This window comes from Amblyomma americanum, chromosome 3 (assembly GCF_052857255.1).
Source record: "Amblyomma americanum isolate KBUSLIRL-KWMA chromosome 3, ASM5285725v1, whole genome shotgun sequence".
In the NCBI taxonomy this organism is placed as follows: Eukaryota; Metazoa; Arthropoda; class Arachnida; order Ixodida; family Ixodidae; genus Amblyomma; species Amblyomma americanum.
In genome coordinates this window covers 213,899,012-213,915,691 of record NC_135499.1, presented here as the reverse complement: position 1 = coordinate 213,915,691, position 16,680 = coordinate 213,899,012, and the positions used below count along the sequence as shown (strand labels likewise).

The 16,680-nt window shown below is 50.7% G+C and overlaps 1 protein-coding gene across 1 annotated transcript in view; it reads left to right on the top strand.

Annotated features, from left to right (window-relative positions):
* The window catches only part of LOC144123638 (P-selectin-like), a 31,173-nt gene extending 14,493 nt beyond the window's left edge, over positions 1 to 16,680 (top strand). Inside the window, exons 4-11 of the mRNA XM_077656436.1 lie at positions 134 to 330; positions 6,474 to 6,641; positions 7,095 to 7,214; positions 8,798 to 9,214; positions 9,795 to 9,956; positions 10,729 to 10,866; positions 13,212 to 13,412; positions 16,410 to 16,680. Of these exons, the coding sequence (XP_077512562.1) occupies positions 134 to 330; positions 6,474 to 6,641; positions 7,095 to 7,214; positions 8,798 to 9,214; positions 9,795 to 9,956; positions 10,729 to 10,866; positions 13,212 to 13,412; positions 16,410 to 16,615 (1,609 nt within the window). The 3' untranslated portion in view covers positions 16,616 to 16,680. The remainder of the gene's footprint in view (positions 1 to 133; positions 331 to 6,473; positions 6,642 to 7,094; positions 7,215 to 8,797; positions 9,215 to 9,794; positions 9,957 to 10,728; positions 10,867 to 13,211; positions 13,413 to 16,409) is intronic.

Sequence of the window (16,680 nt, the reverse complement as noted above, 5' to 3'; positions counted from 1 at the left end):
AAACGTGCAGGGTCTACAAACACGAAGTGTCGGAAGGGAAGGGGAGGGGGAGGGGGGGGGCAGAAGACTAAAGTGAATGAAGCACATAGCGTTGGGGATTCCTCATCGTGTACCTCGCCTCCGACGCTCGCAGCGACGCCCCCGTGGCCGGTCCGAGCGCGTACCACGGCAACCGGCTGCTGGGTGCCAGGTCGCTGGTGCCTCACGGTGGCCTGGTGCGCTTCCACTGCTCCGTGCAGCAGTACTACCAGCTGGTGGGGCCCGAGGTGGTGCAGTGCCTCGACGGGGCCTTCAACGAGACGCTGCCCACCTGCGACAGGGCTTTCCTCGGTGAGCTACTCTGCACTACACGAGCATGCTTGAGACATACCGGTAGAGTGTGTATAAACCGCAAGTAGACAATACGTTTGCGACAAACAGTGGTGTGTATGCATAAAGTAGTGTGGGCAGATAAAAAAGAAAAAAATAATATTGCCCAGCCCGCACTACCTAAGGCGCAACGGGCTAGTGGTGTGGACATAAAGAAATTTGGGCAAAATAAAAAGAAATGAATATAACACTGCCCAGCCCGAGTGGTGTGGACATAGGCTAGATTGGGAAAGGTAAAAAGAAATGAAAACAACAGTGCCATGCCTGCACAGTGGTGTGGATATATATTAGTGTGGGTAGAGAAAAAGAAAGAAAAATAATGTTGCCCAGCCCGCACCACCTAAGGCACAACGGGCTGTGGGAAAAAAAGGCCGCGCTACGGGGACTTCCTATTTCGACTTAATCCAGTATGCAGCCAGAGGTAAACGGCGCTTTGAGGTGGGCATTGTGATCAGAGCATTTTTACAAGAATGGCCTAAGCTGTCGTCGGTTAGTGCGACTTTTTACAGCGAGAGCTCTTATAGCTTTGGTTTAGCCACATAACCCTGCCATTCCACTAGTACGGAATCTGCAGCATCAGCTGTGAGGAATTTATTACTTGGTGAATTAATTTAACTAAATAGATTCAGTTTAATTCAATATAATTTAATTTACTTCACATAAATTAAATTCCATTGTTGCCTGCCAAGCGCGGCAGGTAGCGGTTGACAGGTGGCAAGGTGTTGTTGTTTGAGGCCAGGACGGGAGTTTTGCAGACTAAGACATATGGAGTCAGGTACCATGAGATAGACACTTTGTGCATTGCGTGCGGAGAGGAGGAGGAAACGGCTGAACACTTGATACTTTTCTGTAAAGGGCTTCACCCTACAGTGGAAAGCAGCAGGGTTGATTTATCCAAGGCATCGGGGTTTAAGGACAGTGAAGGGAAAGCAGATTTTAAGCGGGTAGAAATAACCAAGCCAAGGTTATCTGATTGGTGGCTAAAATCAAGAGAAGAGTAAAATTTCATGTCATCGCTAGATGGCTTGAGCCACCACCCTATTTAAATGGTTCAGCCGTATCCGTCCATCCATCCATCCATCCGGTGGGGAGAGGAAAATCTCCCTTTTAGGGGAGAGAAGAGAGGTGGGGTGCGAGAGGGGAAATAGAGAGAGAAGAGGGGAGGTGATGGGTGGATTGAGAGGTCATGGCGAGAGCGGAGGAATGAGCAACCTGAAGGTGGCTGCCGTGGGAATAACCCACAGGGTGGCTGCCGTGGAAGGTTATGACATAGGCGGAGGAATGCGCAAGTTGAAGGTGGTACCACGGCGGAATGCAGGGCTATATGACTATACCAAAGCTATAACGGCTTTCGCTGATTCATGCACTAAACCAGCAAGCAAAGCACTATAATTTTTTTTAAATAATTGTTCGGAGAGGAGTCGGTACGCCACGACTAGGACGTTTTTTGTCCGCTCCGCTGATTAAAACGTGCAGAAATGACGGTCTGGCCAAGGTGCCCTTCGCATGCAGCCCGATTCATAAGTGATACCATGCCTGAAACTGAGCAATGGACAGTAGCGTTATAACTAATTTTCTGATTTGTGCTCATGAGAGAGGGGAGAAGAAATTTATTTTCCGACCCTGGCACGGGGTCGCCGCCTCAAGACGGACCGTCTGAGCCCATATCACCCTTATTATCTTTACTGCAAGTATTTCTCCTGTACGCTTTTCCGTTGTTTGTCAGTTTTTTTTTTGTTGTTGCTTCTTTTACGGGCACTAGCTCGGCGGCCTTGGTCAGGTTTGTGCAGTGAAACTGCAGTTGTCGTCCTCGATGAAAATAAACAGCTCCTCGTAATCACGCAATCGATCGCGTGCTGTAACCAGCTGCACTTAACCTCCACGCCGAAAAACGGTTCGGTTGGAGATGAAATTTGGACAGCACCGCGAGAGCGTCTTATCATAGACAGGATCTTGATGTGGCGCTGTTGAGCAAAGGAGGTCAACGGAAGGGCAGTGTTTTCAAGCACCGCTATTGGGCGAAAATTTTTTGTGCTCGAGGGTATGTGCAGAAAGCAATGCCGGCACTATCCGTCAACAATTTAAAAACATTTCGGCCTACGATGTGCACGACACGTTATACTGCGCTTCCAATTGCACGTTTAATTCGGCCGGCTTTGCACAGAAGTGTGGCATTATCACGTGCACGTGGTTTTCAAGACAGAGTCGAAATTCGATTTCAGTGGATACGGAAATAAAGGACCGAAAGACAATGCAACACAACTAGCACGTGCATTATTGCTTACCTGTATTTGCTAAGATCTTCAGACGGCATGCTATTTGAACCACTCGCAGATTTTCTTTTTGCGGACATTGCGAAACATTCTAAATGAAAGTATTTTTTTATTTACATTGTTTACCCGCCGCGGTGGCTCAGTGGTTAGGGCGCTCGACTACTGATCCGGAGTTCCCGGGTTCGAACCCGACCGCGGCGGCTGCGTTTTTATGGAGGAAAAACGCTAAGGCGCCCGTGTGCTGTGCGATGTCAGTGCACGTTAAAGATCCCCAGGTGGTGGAAATTATTCCGGAGCCCTCTACAACGGCACCTATTTCTTCCTTTATTCTTCCACTCCCTCCCTTATCCCTCCCCTTGCGGCGCGGTTCAGGTGTCCAACGATATATGAGACAGATACTCCGCCATTTCCTTTCCCCAAAAACCAATTATTATTATTATTTACATTGGTTTGAATACTAATCGAAAAATATTTAATTAGTTAGATTAGCATTGCCTGCTTATTCTACGTGAAGGCCTACGACGTGCTGCATGAAATTGCTCTTTTCTTTTAACATTTGCGCGCGGCACGGTGTAAAATGCGTGCTCAAATAGAATGACGACACGAAAAAGAATTTCTCCAAGCTAACTTGTCAGTTCACTTCGGAATTTCTGCTCTAATGTGCCACCATATAGCCGGAAATTCTGTTCTTGCAGAGTTCAGAACAACCGGAAACTTTCACTAGCCTACGATGCATGCATTCCATGTCTCTGCTACAGCTTTCGCCGTCAAATGGGGCATGCCTGTAGGTTGCACGAGCGGAAAGCTGTAGGTACAGATTTAATTCGTGGCAAGATACCAGTGAATAATTCGGGTTGGCAGGGTTGATGACGACAGGAACTGGTGGAGATGCAAGTGTGGCCTCAGCAGGAAGACTCCGCAGTGAACTCTTTTAAGCGCTCTTAATCGTGCACCGCATAAACGTTGGTACTTCGGAGTATCACGGACTCTTCTCACGTATGCCTACCAACGGCTGGCACGGTTGGCGTGTGTGGCAATACTGAGCAGGAAGCACTTACGTATCCTGGAACCACACCTCTCTTTTCGCAGCTACGCGAAACCGGTTCCTCACCGAGGAGGTTATACACAACTGCGATGGGCTAGTGTGTTTGAAGGTTCAGTAGTAGGTACTATCGGGGACAAAAGTGGCATACTCCACGCAGTGGGAGTCACTGGAACGGGAAAAGTACCGCAACCATCGACGGAGCCGCCGACCCGCCGCCATATTGGGTCCAGCGCCGCTGAAGCGACGGCCGCGCGCTGTGCATTTTATACAGAATAAATTAGGTTTTGCGAATTGTGCTTGCTTTTACAGCAATGAATGAAGCATACCGTTGTTCACTCGCTAATTAGGCGAAAAAGGCTGTAATTATTAAGGCGGAAGCCTTTCTAGACTGATGGAACGAAAATCTGTCCGCGGCTGTGTGACCGGATGTGTCACTCGTACATTGGAAGGCATGTAACGAGAGAAATTTGGCCTGGGCCGATATGTGGCAAAACCGATGTCCAACCGAATTGCACTACCGCGGACACAATGATGACCTCCAAATTTGGCCCGAGCCACTCCCAAACTTGGCCCACCCGCCCCCGAAATTTACTTCCGCCGATTTGCACCAAAATCGATGTCCAACCTAATTCGACTATGGCGAACACGATAGTACCCTCCATATATGGCCCCGACCACTCCCAAATTTGGCCCAACCACCCACAAAATTTTATCTCTGCCGATTTCGACCAAAATCGATGTCCAGCATAATTTCACTACAGCAAACACGATGGTGACCTCCAAACTTGTCCTGGACCACTCCCATATTTGACCCACCCACCCCTGAAATTCAACCTCGGCCGATTTGGACCAAAATCGATGTCCAACCTAATTCGACTACAGGGAACACGGTAGTGACCTCCAAATTTGCCCAGCACCACTCCCAAATTAGGCCCACCGACAGCTGAAATTTGACCTCGGCCGATTTGGACCACAATCGATGTGCAACCTAATTCGACTGCAAAAAACGCGATCGAGACCTCCAAATTTGGCCTGGGACACTTAAAAGAATTACAAACAACGCATAGGAAGACACAAATGCTTTTGTATAGGAAGGCACAAATGCTGACCCGAAAGACACGGTTTCGATCCCGGCCGCGGCGGTCGAATTTCGATGGAGGCGAAATTCTAGAGGCCCGTGTACTGTGCGATGTCAGTGCACGTTAAAGAACCGCGGGTGGTGTGTGCTGGGAGTATCACCCATGAACGGAAAAGCCCCTCCTCAATCACAGTTCTGGTCATTCAAAATTGGTAAAGGCCGGCATTGCTACTTCTTGCCTAAAAGCTTCTCTCTCAAAATCCTGCTCCCACAAGGTTGGAACAAGCTTCCTGGGACAAACGCGCAGGTTAAAGGAAGCAGGTTTTCCTGATTATACTCTGGGTAGGGTCACTGAAAGGATCTTAGCCAGGTCAGGCAGGCCCCCGGTCATCGCGAAAGAGAACGTTGCGGAAAAACAATTGGTAGGAATCCCCTACGTGCACGGCATTTCACATCGCCTAAGAAAAGTGGGGGCGAGGTACGGGGCGAAAGTTGTTTTCACCGCGAAGAACAAACTCGGTGGTGTGTGCAGTGCTGTGCGCAAAAAGATTGAGTATGATGGTAACCGCGCAGTGAATGATTGCACGATAGCCCACAGAAAGAGGCTCACAGATTGCGACACATGTGTTGTGTATCGCGTTCCACTTTCATGTGGTAAGAATTACATCGGCCAGACTGGTCGATGTATCACTGAGCGTCTAGCGGAACACCGCAGATCTCTAAAAGGTGCTGTGTCCTCCAACCTCGCTTTGCACTGCAGGGATTGCAAAGATTGCTTTCCTCACCTTGTCAGGACAAGTATCTTGTTCAGACACAAAGATAGGGTATGCCGGGAGCTGATAGAAGCTTACTTGATTAAGAAAGAGAGAGAAGCGTGTGCCGCATCACCGTCGGTCAGCCTGCATCTGGATAAGGAAGTTCCTTTTCTGCGCAGTTTCTTGGGGGCAAGTAGACAGTACGGGGAGTTGGCCTGGTGAGATTGAATTTGGTTTTCCTGTTGCTGTGGTGTTCCTTATCACGCAGGAATGAAATGTCATTGACTTGTTTGTACATCGGTTGTGGCGGTTCCTTTTCTTGTTTTTGTATTTTATCACGCCTATAAAGCTTCCTTTCAGTGAATAAAAGTTCAGTTGATAGTCTGCGCTTGTGTTGTGTCTCCTCGTTCGCTCTTGTCCTCGGTTTTTTGCGCTGTCAAGTATGAATCCACACCAACTAGCCCAACTTTCTGTTCTTATTAACCCCAGGTGGTAGAAATTTCCGGAGCCCTTCACTACGGCGTCCCCATAGCCTGAATCGCTTTGGGACGTTAAACCCCATAAACCAACCACAGTTCCAACTTGAGCCCCTTTGCATGCCCTGATGCGGATGCCAGGCGCTCCAGGTTTAGGTCACGTGTAAGGGCGTGTGAGGGGGTTATCGAGACATACGTGGAGTTCGGACATCTTTGAAAATGTGCCCCATCCAAAATGGTAAAAATACATCCTTGGCAGCGACTAAATACACGCTGCAAATGATTACTCACGACATAAAAGCCATAGGTTTCTAACGACGCACAATGCGCTCCGTGCCTGTTCTGGATAACTCATTCACACACTCCGAAGTGCACCTTACAGAAGTTGCTGCTGTGGGATGCGGCTGCACAACCTGTGATGTCATCTCGCAGAGGCAGTGAAACGCGTTGTGCGCTTGCGGGTTTGTGTGTTCGCAGAGCGGCGCCTGATGGCCACCGTGAAGGCCGACTACGTCCTGGGCCCCGGTGGTCTGTACGTGGTGCCTCCCGACGCACCTGTCGAGATCACCTGCCGCCGGACCATGGGCGGAGGCGGCGGAACGCCCACCTGGCAATGGGACGCCAACCTGGACGTCTTCGTCAAGGGTTATACTTCTCTCCTCCTTTCACGTACCCCGCACCCGCATAAAAGAAAGTACTGTCGCCATAGCAGCTGCTTAAGGTTTTAACCTGTGGTCCAGGCATAACTCCGTAATCTCTGATCTTCAGCTGCAGTCCTCATCACGTTTTGTGCATTCCCTTGTCTGCGTGTGCGTTTTCGCACGCATGACCCCAAGCGACATCATTAAACCTTACTTCATCCCCATCTTTCCCTTTTACATTCCCTCCTTGCGGAGCACGACCGGGCTTCATAAAGCAGGTCTATCTATGTAGGCAAGCAACCGGAATCTTCCCCTGATTAACCTCCCCGCCTGTGTTCATTTCTCTTGCTGTTTTGGCGCTGTCTGCACGCGGGCATTGGTGCTTGGGCTCACAGTTGGCGTCTCTAGTGATTTGCTGAGATGGCATCGTGGCCTTCTTTTGCGCCCTCTTCCGCAGAGGGCACCTTCCTGGCAGGTCCCACGTCGACGATCCGCATGGACCCCGTGGACGGCAGCCGGGGTCTGTTCATCTGCTCCGACGGGGACGAACACGTGATGCTCTCCCTCGAAGCACGAGGTGGGTGCGCCAGCAGTGGCGCCTTCTAACGCAGTGCGTTACGCTCTCGACGTACAATTAGCAGGACACCATCTGCCACTGCGGCATGGCAGCAGCTTCAGGCGTCCGCGTTGGGTGCACGAAGCGCGTGCTAACGGATCCTGGAGAGAGAGAGAGAGAGAAAGAAAAACTTTATTTGTTCCGTTAAGGGTTTAGCGTTCGGTCTTCGTCTGCATCGCTGCAGACTCTTGACCTTAAAAGCAGGGTTGGACCCCTAGTCCAGGGCTCCACCGAGTCGCGCTGCTTCGCTTGCGTGCTGCACCATTGCCCGGATCCTGGAACGGAACTTGAGACACCAAAACACCCTGATGACGATAACAATTTGATTTTAATGGTGCTATAGAACGGCTTGGCCAAAAAGCGCCACGGCGAAGGTGCTTGGTCTGCGCACTACACTCAGTGTGAACTGAGCACGCTTCGCTTTCTTAGCGGAGCGCGGAGTGCACAATGCTAAAACCGCATTTGTTTCTTTCGAGTCGTCGGAGCAGCAGCATTTTGGCTGTCGTGCTTTTCAGGAGTTGTATACCTCTGACGAGGTTGTCGTATTTGCAGTCAAGCGTCTCTGGCTTAACAGATTGCTTGTTGCATGAAAATAAAATAAAAAAAAATCACAGACGATCAATGCGATTGACGCGGGAGAGTATGCGTTAGCATTGTGTTCCGCCGCTTACGAGTGCAGACCGTACGAGATGGTGGTGTGATCCAGTCTGTCACGTGTGACACGAGTCACGGGGCGTACCAACCCCGCTCTCCTCAGCTCTCCACTCTGGTCAACACCCCGCAGAGGGCATTGCTCTAATTGACGACCGTGCTACCCTCAGGTACCCCCAGGTAGCGAGGGGTTCCTCGCTACAAGTCGCCTCCCACCCTCCCTTTCCCCTCCCACTTTCCATCTCCCTCCTCTCCCCCGAGAGTGGAAAGGGGAAACTCCCTGTCTCCAACTGCTCCAATGTGCCTTCTCTACACTGAGGTTACACACACACCAACAACAACGCCGGACAGTTTTAGCGATAACAGGCGTTCTAACGCTGACGCTGTGGAACACAACCGTGGTTTTTGTAAAGGACCCGCGCGCCGGCTTTCCTTCTCCACTCGAATCGCGGCGTGTCGGTTCTACTTGCCTTTTCTCTCACGCTTTTAAATTGAAAACTATGGCACTCGCTCTCCACCATTTCTCCCTCTCTTCCTCCTCTCACTCCTCCCTTAGTACTACTCCGCACCGCTTTCTGGGCTGCGGTGCTACTCTCCTCCTCTCTCGCTTCTCCATTGGACTCCATGGTCTCCTTATTTCCTCCTCGCTTTCTTACGGCGAGGCTTCGCCCTTCAAAGCAGTAAAATTGGAGCCTGACTGGTCATCTCGCCCGAAAGAAGAAGCCTGAAGCTTCGTGAATACGACGTCTTCGGAGGCCCGCAGTCGAAACGTTCTGAGAGGATATTTCGTTATCTCGAACCACAGCCAATGGTTTTTTCGCTTGGAATCAAAGAGCGGTCTACGGTGCGAAGCTCGCGCAATGACGCCCTCTTCTGCCACTGCTGTCCCGCAGGTGACCGGTGCCCCCGTCCCCCGCTGAGCGGTGACCTGCTGATGCGCTCCAACTCGATCCGCGCCGAGTTCGCGTGCAGCCGCGGTCTGCTGCTGGGCCCGCTGAGCGTGCGCTGCCAGAATTTCCGCCGCTGGGACCTGGATCTGCCCACGTGCTTCGTGGCCGAGGGCTGCCCCTCGTCGGCGCAGGGCGGCCGGGAAGGAGCGCGCTTTCCCTGCGTGCTGCCGGAGCTGCCGGCCGCGGTCGAAGCGTTCGCCGACAACCGCCTGGTGGCGGCGGGCGAGGCCGTGGCGCCCGGGGAGTCCGTGCGCTTCCACTGCTCGCCCGTGGGCAGCTTCAAGCTGGTGGGGGAGTCGCAGCTGGTCTGCGCTGATGGCCGCTGGAGCGACAAGCCGCCCGTGTGCGCCGTCAGCGCTCGTGAGTACAGCGAACGGGAGCTGCTGCATACAACAGCTGCTATACGGTGCATGCTTCGGTAGCTGTAGTGTATACAGGATTCAAGTGCTGGGATCAGTGTAAATAATTAGAAATAGAAAGATGGGCAAGTTGGCATGACTTCATGCTTTCTGGTGCGAGAATAGAAAAGAAGACACTCGGACTTGCACCGTCCTGTGGCCAAGCGTGTCACCTGTATCCGCTTCTTCTTCGCGCATCAAAAAGCATGAAGTGCAGATGGCCGCATCGCTTAGGGGCGAAAAAAAAAAGGAGACGAAACGCATAACAACGCAGAACGATGTAGTGCTGCCAGCGGTGACATTAACAACCTTTCGAATGAGCGTCAGCAGTTGAAGCTTTGGTTTCAAGCGGTAAGGGGTGCGCCACACGGGAAGAACAACCACAAGGACAGGGACACGGGACGAGTGTCTTGTTTTTCCAACGCTTTGTGTACCTCTCGCAGTGTGTGTCACCAACTAGCCGAAACCGCTGCCGTAGTCGATCAAGTGAATTTGAGCTATCTCCGTGCCTGTGTGGGGCACTAAATCTTGTCCCTATGCAGCGCACACCCTGTCGGTGACGCTCAACTTCCCTCACGCGGTCGCCCCCGGTGGAGTGGTGCACGTGCTCCCCTACACCGAAGTCAACCTGGTGTGCACCACCAACGACGCGGGACTTCCGCCCCAGTGGAGTCTGCAGGGCGAATTCAACGCCACCGCCATAGGTACGCAGCACTCGGAACACATTTGAAACCACGCTCCGCTACCGATTTATTTGCAGAGCACCGCGGGTTTAAGGAGGATACGTTTTATCTTTTGTTCCTTTTGTCTTTATGGCGACCTCTCTCACTTTTTTTTTGCTTTGTGTGTGTGTGTGTCATAAATGTCGAATGTAAGCGTACGTACAGAGGGCAAAACCGACTTGGAAACTAGACGACAATCGCGGGACCTCTTCCTCTTCAAGTGTTTACATGAACGCAGTGACTGCATGCACCTAGCACCCTTGATCAAGCCTCGGGTGCCTGGACGGTCTGTGCGGCAAAACCGTGTGTTTGCTGTGTCACCGTTCAAAATAAGCCCCACTGGTGCGAACGATGTGCACGTATAACGCCATGGCACCATGTGGTCCTGATATATTTAATCAGGATTTGCAATCTTTCAGGCAAAACGTGCTGTGCTCACTGGGACTCTAACACCTTTTGACTTTTAACTTTTTCTGTCATTCACTGCCGTTGTCTCCATCGTTTTAATTGCTTTTTCGTTGCTATTTTTTATTTTTTCATCGTTCTTTTCTCTTTCACTGCTGTGAGTGCACCACTGTAAAAGGCCTACGGCTGTTAGCGAGCATATCACAATAAATAAAAAAAATAAAAAATAAATACTGCAATGAAAGTTCAACAAGAGGTCTTAGACGCGCCCTGTGCAGCCGCTGTTGTGCAGCACGCGCATAAACAAACGTGTACGCGCCTACCAGTTGTCTTAAATGTGCGCTTGCAGAGTCTCCCGGCTACCGGCAGTCTACGAGCCACTTGCGGTTCACGGCGTTCCAAGCAGGCACCGAAGGAAGCTTCGAGTGCCGGTCACATCCGCACAGCGGTTGGGCCGAGTCACGAACCGTCCACATCCGCGTCAAAGGTCAGTGCGTGCAACGAGCACTGCAATTGCGACATTTATTTCTCCTTCTTGAGATTTCATTGCGCGCCGAAATTTCAGAATAGTTCGCGGACTTCCTCATGAGATTATCTGACTGAAATTCATGAAGTAGCCGCAGCTCCGTTTGTCGAGCCTACCCTCGCGAAAGCCTCAATAAAGAGTCGACAGACTTTCATAGACTGTCTAAGGACCGTATAAAGGAATCGTTATGAAGGTGGCCGCCAACCACACAAATTAAATTTTTGTGCGGGAGAGGTAAGGTCGGCGAGAAATTTTATACTCAAAGACCACACTGACAATTATATGTTCTTTTTCGAGAACAGAGTTTATGGAATGATATATGGGCTTTAATTTCACGAAGCAATTTGTTGGGCTACAGTGCCACAGACTGGACTCAGCAAGTAAGACAACACAGCGCTGATTAACAAATCAGCTGGTTGTTACTCAGCATCCATGTTGTCTTTCTTGCTACCCTTAAAAAATGGTCTATAGACACTCTATAGACTTCTTATAGACTCTATTGCCTTCCTATACATATTTCTTTTTGTCTACTCATAGTCTATGGACTGTCTATAGACAAAAGTCTACTCAAATGTATGGCCATAAATCTATAGCTTGTCGATAGACTGTCTATATGGTTTTGCATTGCCTATAGACTGTTCTCTAGGGTTCGTCTATAGAAAGTCTATAGACTTTATAGACCGAGGTCTATGGACCGTCACTAGAGTGTCTAAAGAGCAAAAGGGTCGAAAATTTGGTGATTTGGCACGAATTCATAGTGCTGTGGCACCACAAGGACAAGGACGTATGACGGAGTGACGGCAACGCAAGTGCTCACTAACAACTAACAAAATTTATTAGAAGCACAAAATATATATAGAAAAAAGACCAACGGTTGCATGCGCAGTCCAGAACAAGGTTACAAAAGCGCCAGCCAATTACACGTGATACAGCGCCACGAATCTACCTGTTATGATCAGTTTAATGCTCTTTCAATATAAAAATTAACCTCAACGTCAAGTAGCAGCAGTGATGGCGAACTCACGCATTCATCAGCCGACTTCCTTATACGGAAGACACCGATAATCTTATGGAGGCCTTCCGTATAAGAAAGTCGGCCGATGAATGCTTGAGTTCGCTATCATTGCTGCTACTTGACGCTGAGGTTGAGGCCTTCCGTGTAAGGAAGTCGGCCGATGAATGCGTGAGTTCGTCATCATTGCTGCTATTTGACGCTGAGGTTGATTATCTTGAAAAAGCATTAAACTCATGATAACAGGTAGATTCGTGGTGCTGTATCACGTGTAATTGCCTGGCGCTTCTCTAACCTTGTTCTGGACTGCGCATGCAACCGTTGGTCCTTTTTTCTATATATATCCTGTGCTTCTAATAAATTTTGTCAGTTGTTAGTGAGCACTTGTGTTGTCGTCAATCCGTCTACATCATTGTCCTTGTGGTGCCACAGCACTATGAGTGTCTAAAGAAGTTTTTGTAAGGGTATGTCCAACCTGTTGCACTGAAGCCAGGGCAAACTTTCCGAAACTGCGCACGGTATATATGAAGGCCGCCGTAGGGAAGTGCTCCGAACTAATATATACAGCAAGGCGCACAACACACGGGAGTTTTCATTTCACCTCCATCAAAAAACGGTCAACGCGACTGGGATTCGATCCCGCGCGACACCGACTGCTCCATCCTGGCGTTGCCTGGCGATCCTCTCCTAAACTTCGTCGCAGCGAAGTTCTCAGCACGTAGTACGCAGCGAAATGATCGCAACGTTAATAGCGAATTCAAGAGAGCCGCGACGTACCGTCTTACAGTATTCTGCACCTCTGTAAGAGGACATGGACAAGGGAGATAACGCACCTGTCGCCAACGCAGACTCCCCACCCTCTCTCTTCTTTTTTTTCCGTGGTGTTGCCTGAAGCTCGGTATCTGAGACATTTTTCGGCGCTCATGGGTATGCGCGCAATGAACCGGCGTTTTTCAACGGATTTTTGTTGCAAGCGAACTATATGTAATGTTTATCGCTCAAAGTATTTCACTGACTCAGAAATTCTGTTCAAGCGGAGGCTTATAACGTGGAGCCGCCATAGTAAGGAGCCGCCAATGAGAAGCCAAGACCAAAGTGGTACGTTCCCTTTGCAGACAAGAAGCCTTAAAGGTCCAAACTCGCGGCTCCAACGCAAATGTCAGAACTAGTTTGTTTTTTTCGGACACGATCGACTGAGTGGCGTGGATGGTCCTGACGTATACGTGTGCTTGATGTGCCATAACCCCACAACGCGGAGCGCACTTTAAGACGCCCCCCTGCTTCCTCCTTGCAGAGCGCATGTGTCCCGTGCTGGTGCCTCCGCGCGGACTGCGCATGCGCGCCAACTTCGACATGGCCGTGTTCGAGTGCGAAGCCCCCGGGCAGCTGGTGGGCTCCGCGGTGCTCCAGTGCCAGCCCTTCGGGGAGTGGGACTACCCGATGCCTCGCTGCCTGCGGCCGGGACGTGTGGACGAATGCCCCAAGCCCAGCCAGCGTGAGTGTGTGCTATGTATAGTACGTATACAGCCACCACGGGTTCGCCACGCGCACCTACTCTGGTCAGAGCCCGTGGGTTCGGATCCCACCGGCGGCACGTGGCTGTTTTCTCTTTTAGTTAACGGTGCTTCAGCCGTAAAATGATTACACTACTAATTTCCCATCGTTAACATGGTTTCGGTGACTGTTTGCCTCCTTCATTTGTAGATCCAATTATAGATAGATATTAAAAGCGGGCGCTTTAAAATAGGCCGGTGCCGGGGACCACTGGGCTCAGTAACTTTTCATTAACGCGATAGCGTTAAGGAGCCCGTGTCGCAGAGAGAGAGAGAAACTTTATTTGGTCCATTAAGGGTTTAGCGTTCGGTCTTCGTCTGCATCGCTGCACACTCTTGACCTTCAAAGCAGGGTTGGGCCCCTGGTCCAGGGGCGTCTTTGTTGGTGTCTGTTGCCGGCGTCTTTCACCGTGAGCGAAAAATCCACAAAAATCCCCAGAGAAGCAACCTAAATGGGCCACCTAGGTCACCTAATCTTGCGGCGTCGTCACAACCTGTCCCGGACGACGGACAAATTGCCCACCGTTAAAGGTGGTAGTTAATGACTGGGCGCGATCGCGAGCGGTCGCTCGGGAAGACCAACTTCGGTTGCACAAGCCTCGCTGGTGGCAGCAAGTGCAACGCAGTGCAGTGGTGCATCTTTTAACTCGTTCACTACTGCGTCAGTAATTGTGTGAAGAATGCCCGCGATCTATAGATTCGAAGTAGAAAATGAATAATTCCGCATCTATAGGCATTGACCCATAACGCTATCGCGTCATATGTATACCCTTGGACGGAGCTTAAGTGTCACCTCCAATTATTTTCTTTTGGATGTTTTACCGTCACAACAATTCTCCTGAAATTAACCACCCTTTTAAGTGTAGTTTTCTGTACATATCAAGACAACAGTGGACCTGACTCGAACAGTCTAACGTCACTTCCCTGCCACCATGTACTCAAACAGGTTTTTTTCTTTCTAGTGTTGTTTACCGCGGACACGGTCGTGTTATACCTTCGTTATCTCTGTACCCCAGGGCATCATAGATGCTGAGATGTTGATCTTGACGTTGGCCACATCTGAATAGACACTGCAGCATTCTAGCGAATCGTCTCTTCGGATTTACCATACGCTGCACCTGAGTCATCACTTTGGACAGAGTCCTTCAATGCTTTGGGCACCACTGTCATCACAATCGCGTTGCGGACAGCACCATGCCGCCTGTGCCGGCGCTTTAACGGGACCACGCAATGTTTTCGATGGACATATTCTAATGCAACAGATCTGTAGAGGTGGAGTTTGTGAGTATTCGAGTCAAATTTGAAAGCTCTGCGCGGAGCCTATAATTTAGAAATAATTTTAAAAAAATCACTGCTCGCAGTAGGCTCGCCCAGCTGTCATCGGGGTGTACACGTGACGCGCGATGAGGTGTCGCCCTAATCGGTTGCGAGCTACTGCGATCAGCGATTTTTAAAAATTACTTCTAAGTTAAGGGGCGCTCACATTAGCGGGAAAACGCGCAACGCCGGGCGTTTCCCGCGTGCCGCTTCCCGCCCAAGCCGGTTTTTCTCCCGCGGACAGCCTGCTCTCCCGTCCCGCGGAGCGATGGGTTCGGTACCTATTTTTCCCGTGCCGGTGATTAAGGACAGCCAATGGGCGCCGACCGTGAACCGTGACGTCGGTCCCAGCTCAGTGACCCCTTCGGCGGAGGCTGCGCGCGTCCGGCCGGCCGCCCCGGCCGGCCGGGGCACTCGGCGGCTGCTTTGCCAGGGCGACGGGAGGGGAGCTAGCAGGGTGCGCTTTCCAGTCTTCTCTAGTGTCACGTGACTATCCCCTTCTCTTTCTGCTCGTTCGGGTCCTCCCTCAGCGCCTCCTCTCTCCACATTCCAAGACAACCGCAGCGAGAAAACGCGCGTAGTGTGAGCGTCATTCCGAGGAGCTGCGAGGCAGCGTCGACGTTGACGCTGTGCCGGCGCGGGAAGCTTCCCGCTAGTGTGAGCGCGCCTTTACAGGGTCCACTCAGAGCTTAAAAATTTCACTCGAATGCCCGCAAAGACCATATCTAAAGATATGTTGGACTAGAATATGCCCCTCGAAACCATTTCAGCCTCCCTTTAAAGGGACACTAGACGAATTGAAGTTGTCCTGCATCATTACGGTACCGCGTTTTCTCACCGAAAACGAAACATTTATAACTATAGGTGTCGCCAACCCTGGCAGATTTCGTAAGTAAATCGCAAGCTTGGACCCCTTAACCGCGGATCCCAGAAGTTACTCACCCATTCACTTCAAAATATTGGCAACCAGATCCTTTTCGGGGGCAGACTTCACGGGTTCGAACTGAGCGGCGGAAAAAAAAATCAAGTTCAATTTTCTCAGCTATAAATTAATATCTTTTTTTTCCTGCCGGACAAACGTGAACACACCCTGAAAGAGCCAGATTTTTTTTCTTTTCTGCTATTAATAATTGGATAGAGTTCTCCTCAGCGTCCCTTAAGCCGGTAAGGTCACGTGTCTCGTGACTAATGCCGAGTTTTGTATGAAACCTGTGGTTATCGGATATAACTAGGAGGTTGGAATCTTCGGTTTTTATTTTTTGGAAGTTCGGCCGACTTTCTCGATTGTTTATTTCCGAATAAAGTTTTCGTTCCTTTTTTCCACCGAATATTGCTTTCTACGGGAAATTGCAGTTTTTTTTCCTTATTTTGTGATATAACTTCGTATTCATGTGCGGTTAAATGTCATTTGGAGTTTATCTAGACCTTTCTGTCAGCATGAACCCCGGTGAGGGACCCCGGTGAGGGGCTCCTCACCGGGCTCCCCCAGCCCCTCGCTGCGGCTTACCCCTCTGGGCGCTCTTCTAACTCAAAAACCCTATTTTTAAAAATTGTGCAAGGGTTAGATGAAATACACCGAGACTCGCAGTATGCCGACTTTGCACAAACTCGACTCCCTGCAGGACCTCGAGGAGGAGCCGGAGGTGTCGGAGGTGGAGAAGGTGGAGAAGGCGGAACAGGGGAAGGCATCTGGGGAGGTGAGGACGATGGCGAGCCACCGGCCACGCCCGAGAACAGCCCGCCACTGCGACGTCGGAATGCGGCAGGCTCCGCCATTCCGCTGCCGCGCCTGCGCCCGGCTCTGCCGCTGCTGCCCCGACTCCAATGACAGACGCCGCCGCCCTCCACCCGCCCGCCGCCGCCGCACACGTGCGCATAAAGAGCAGACGAGAG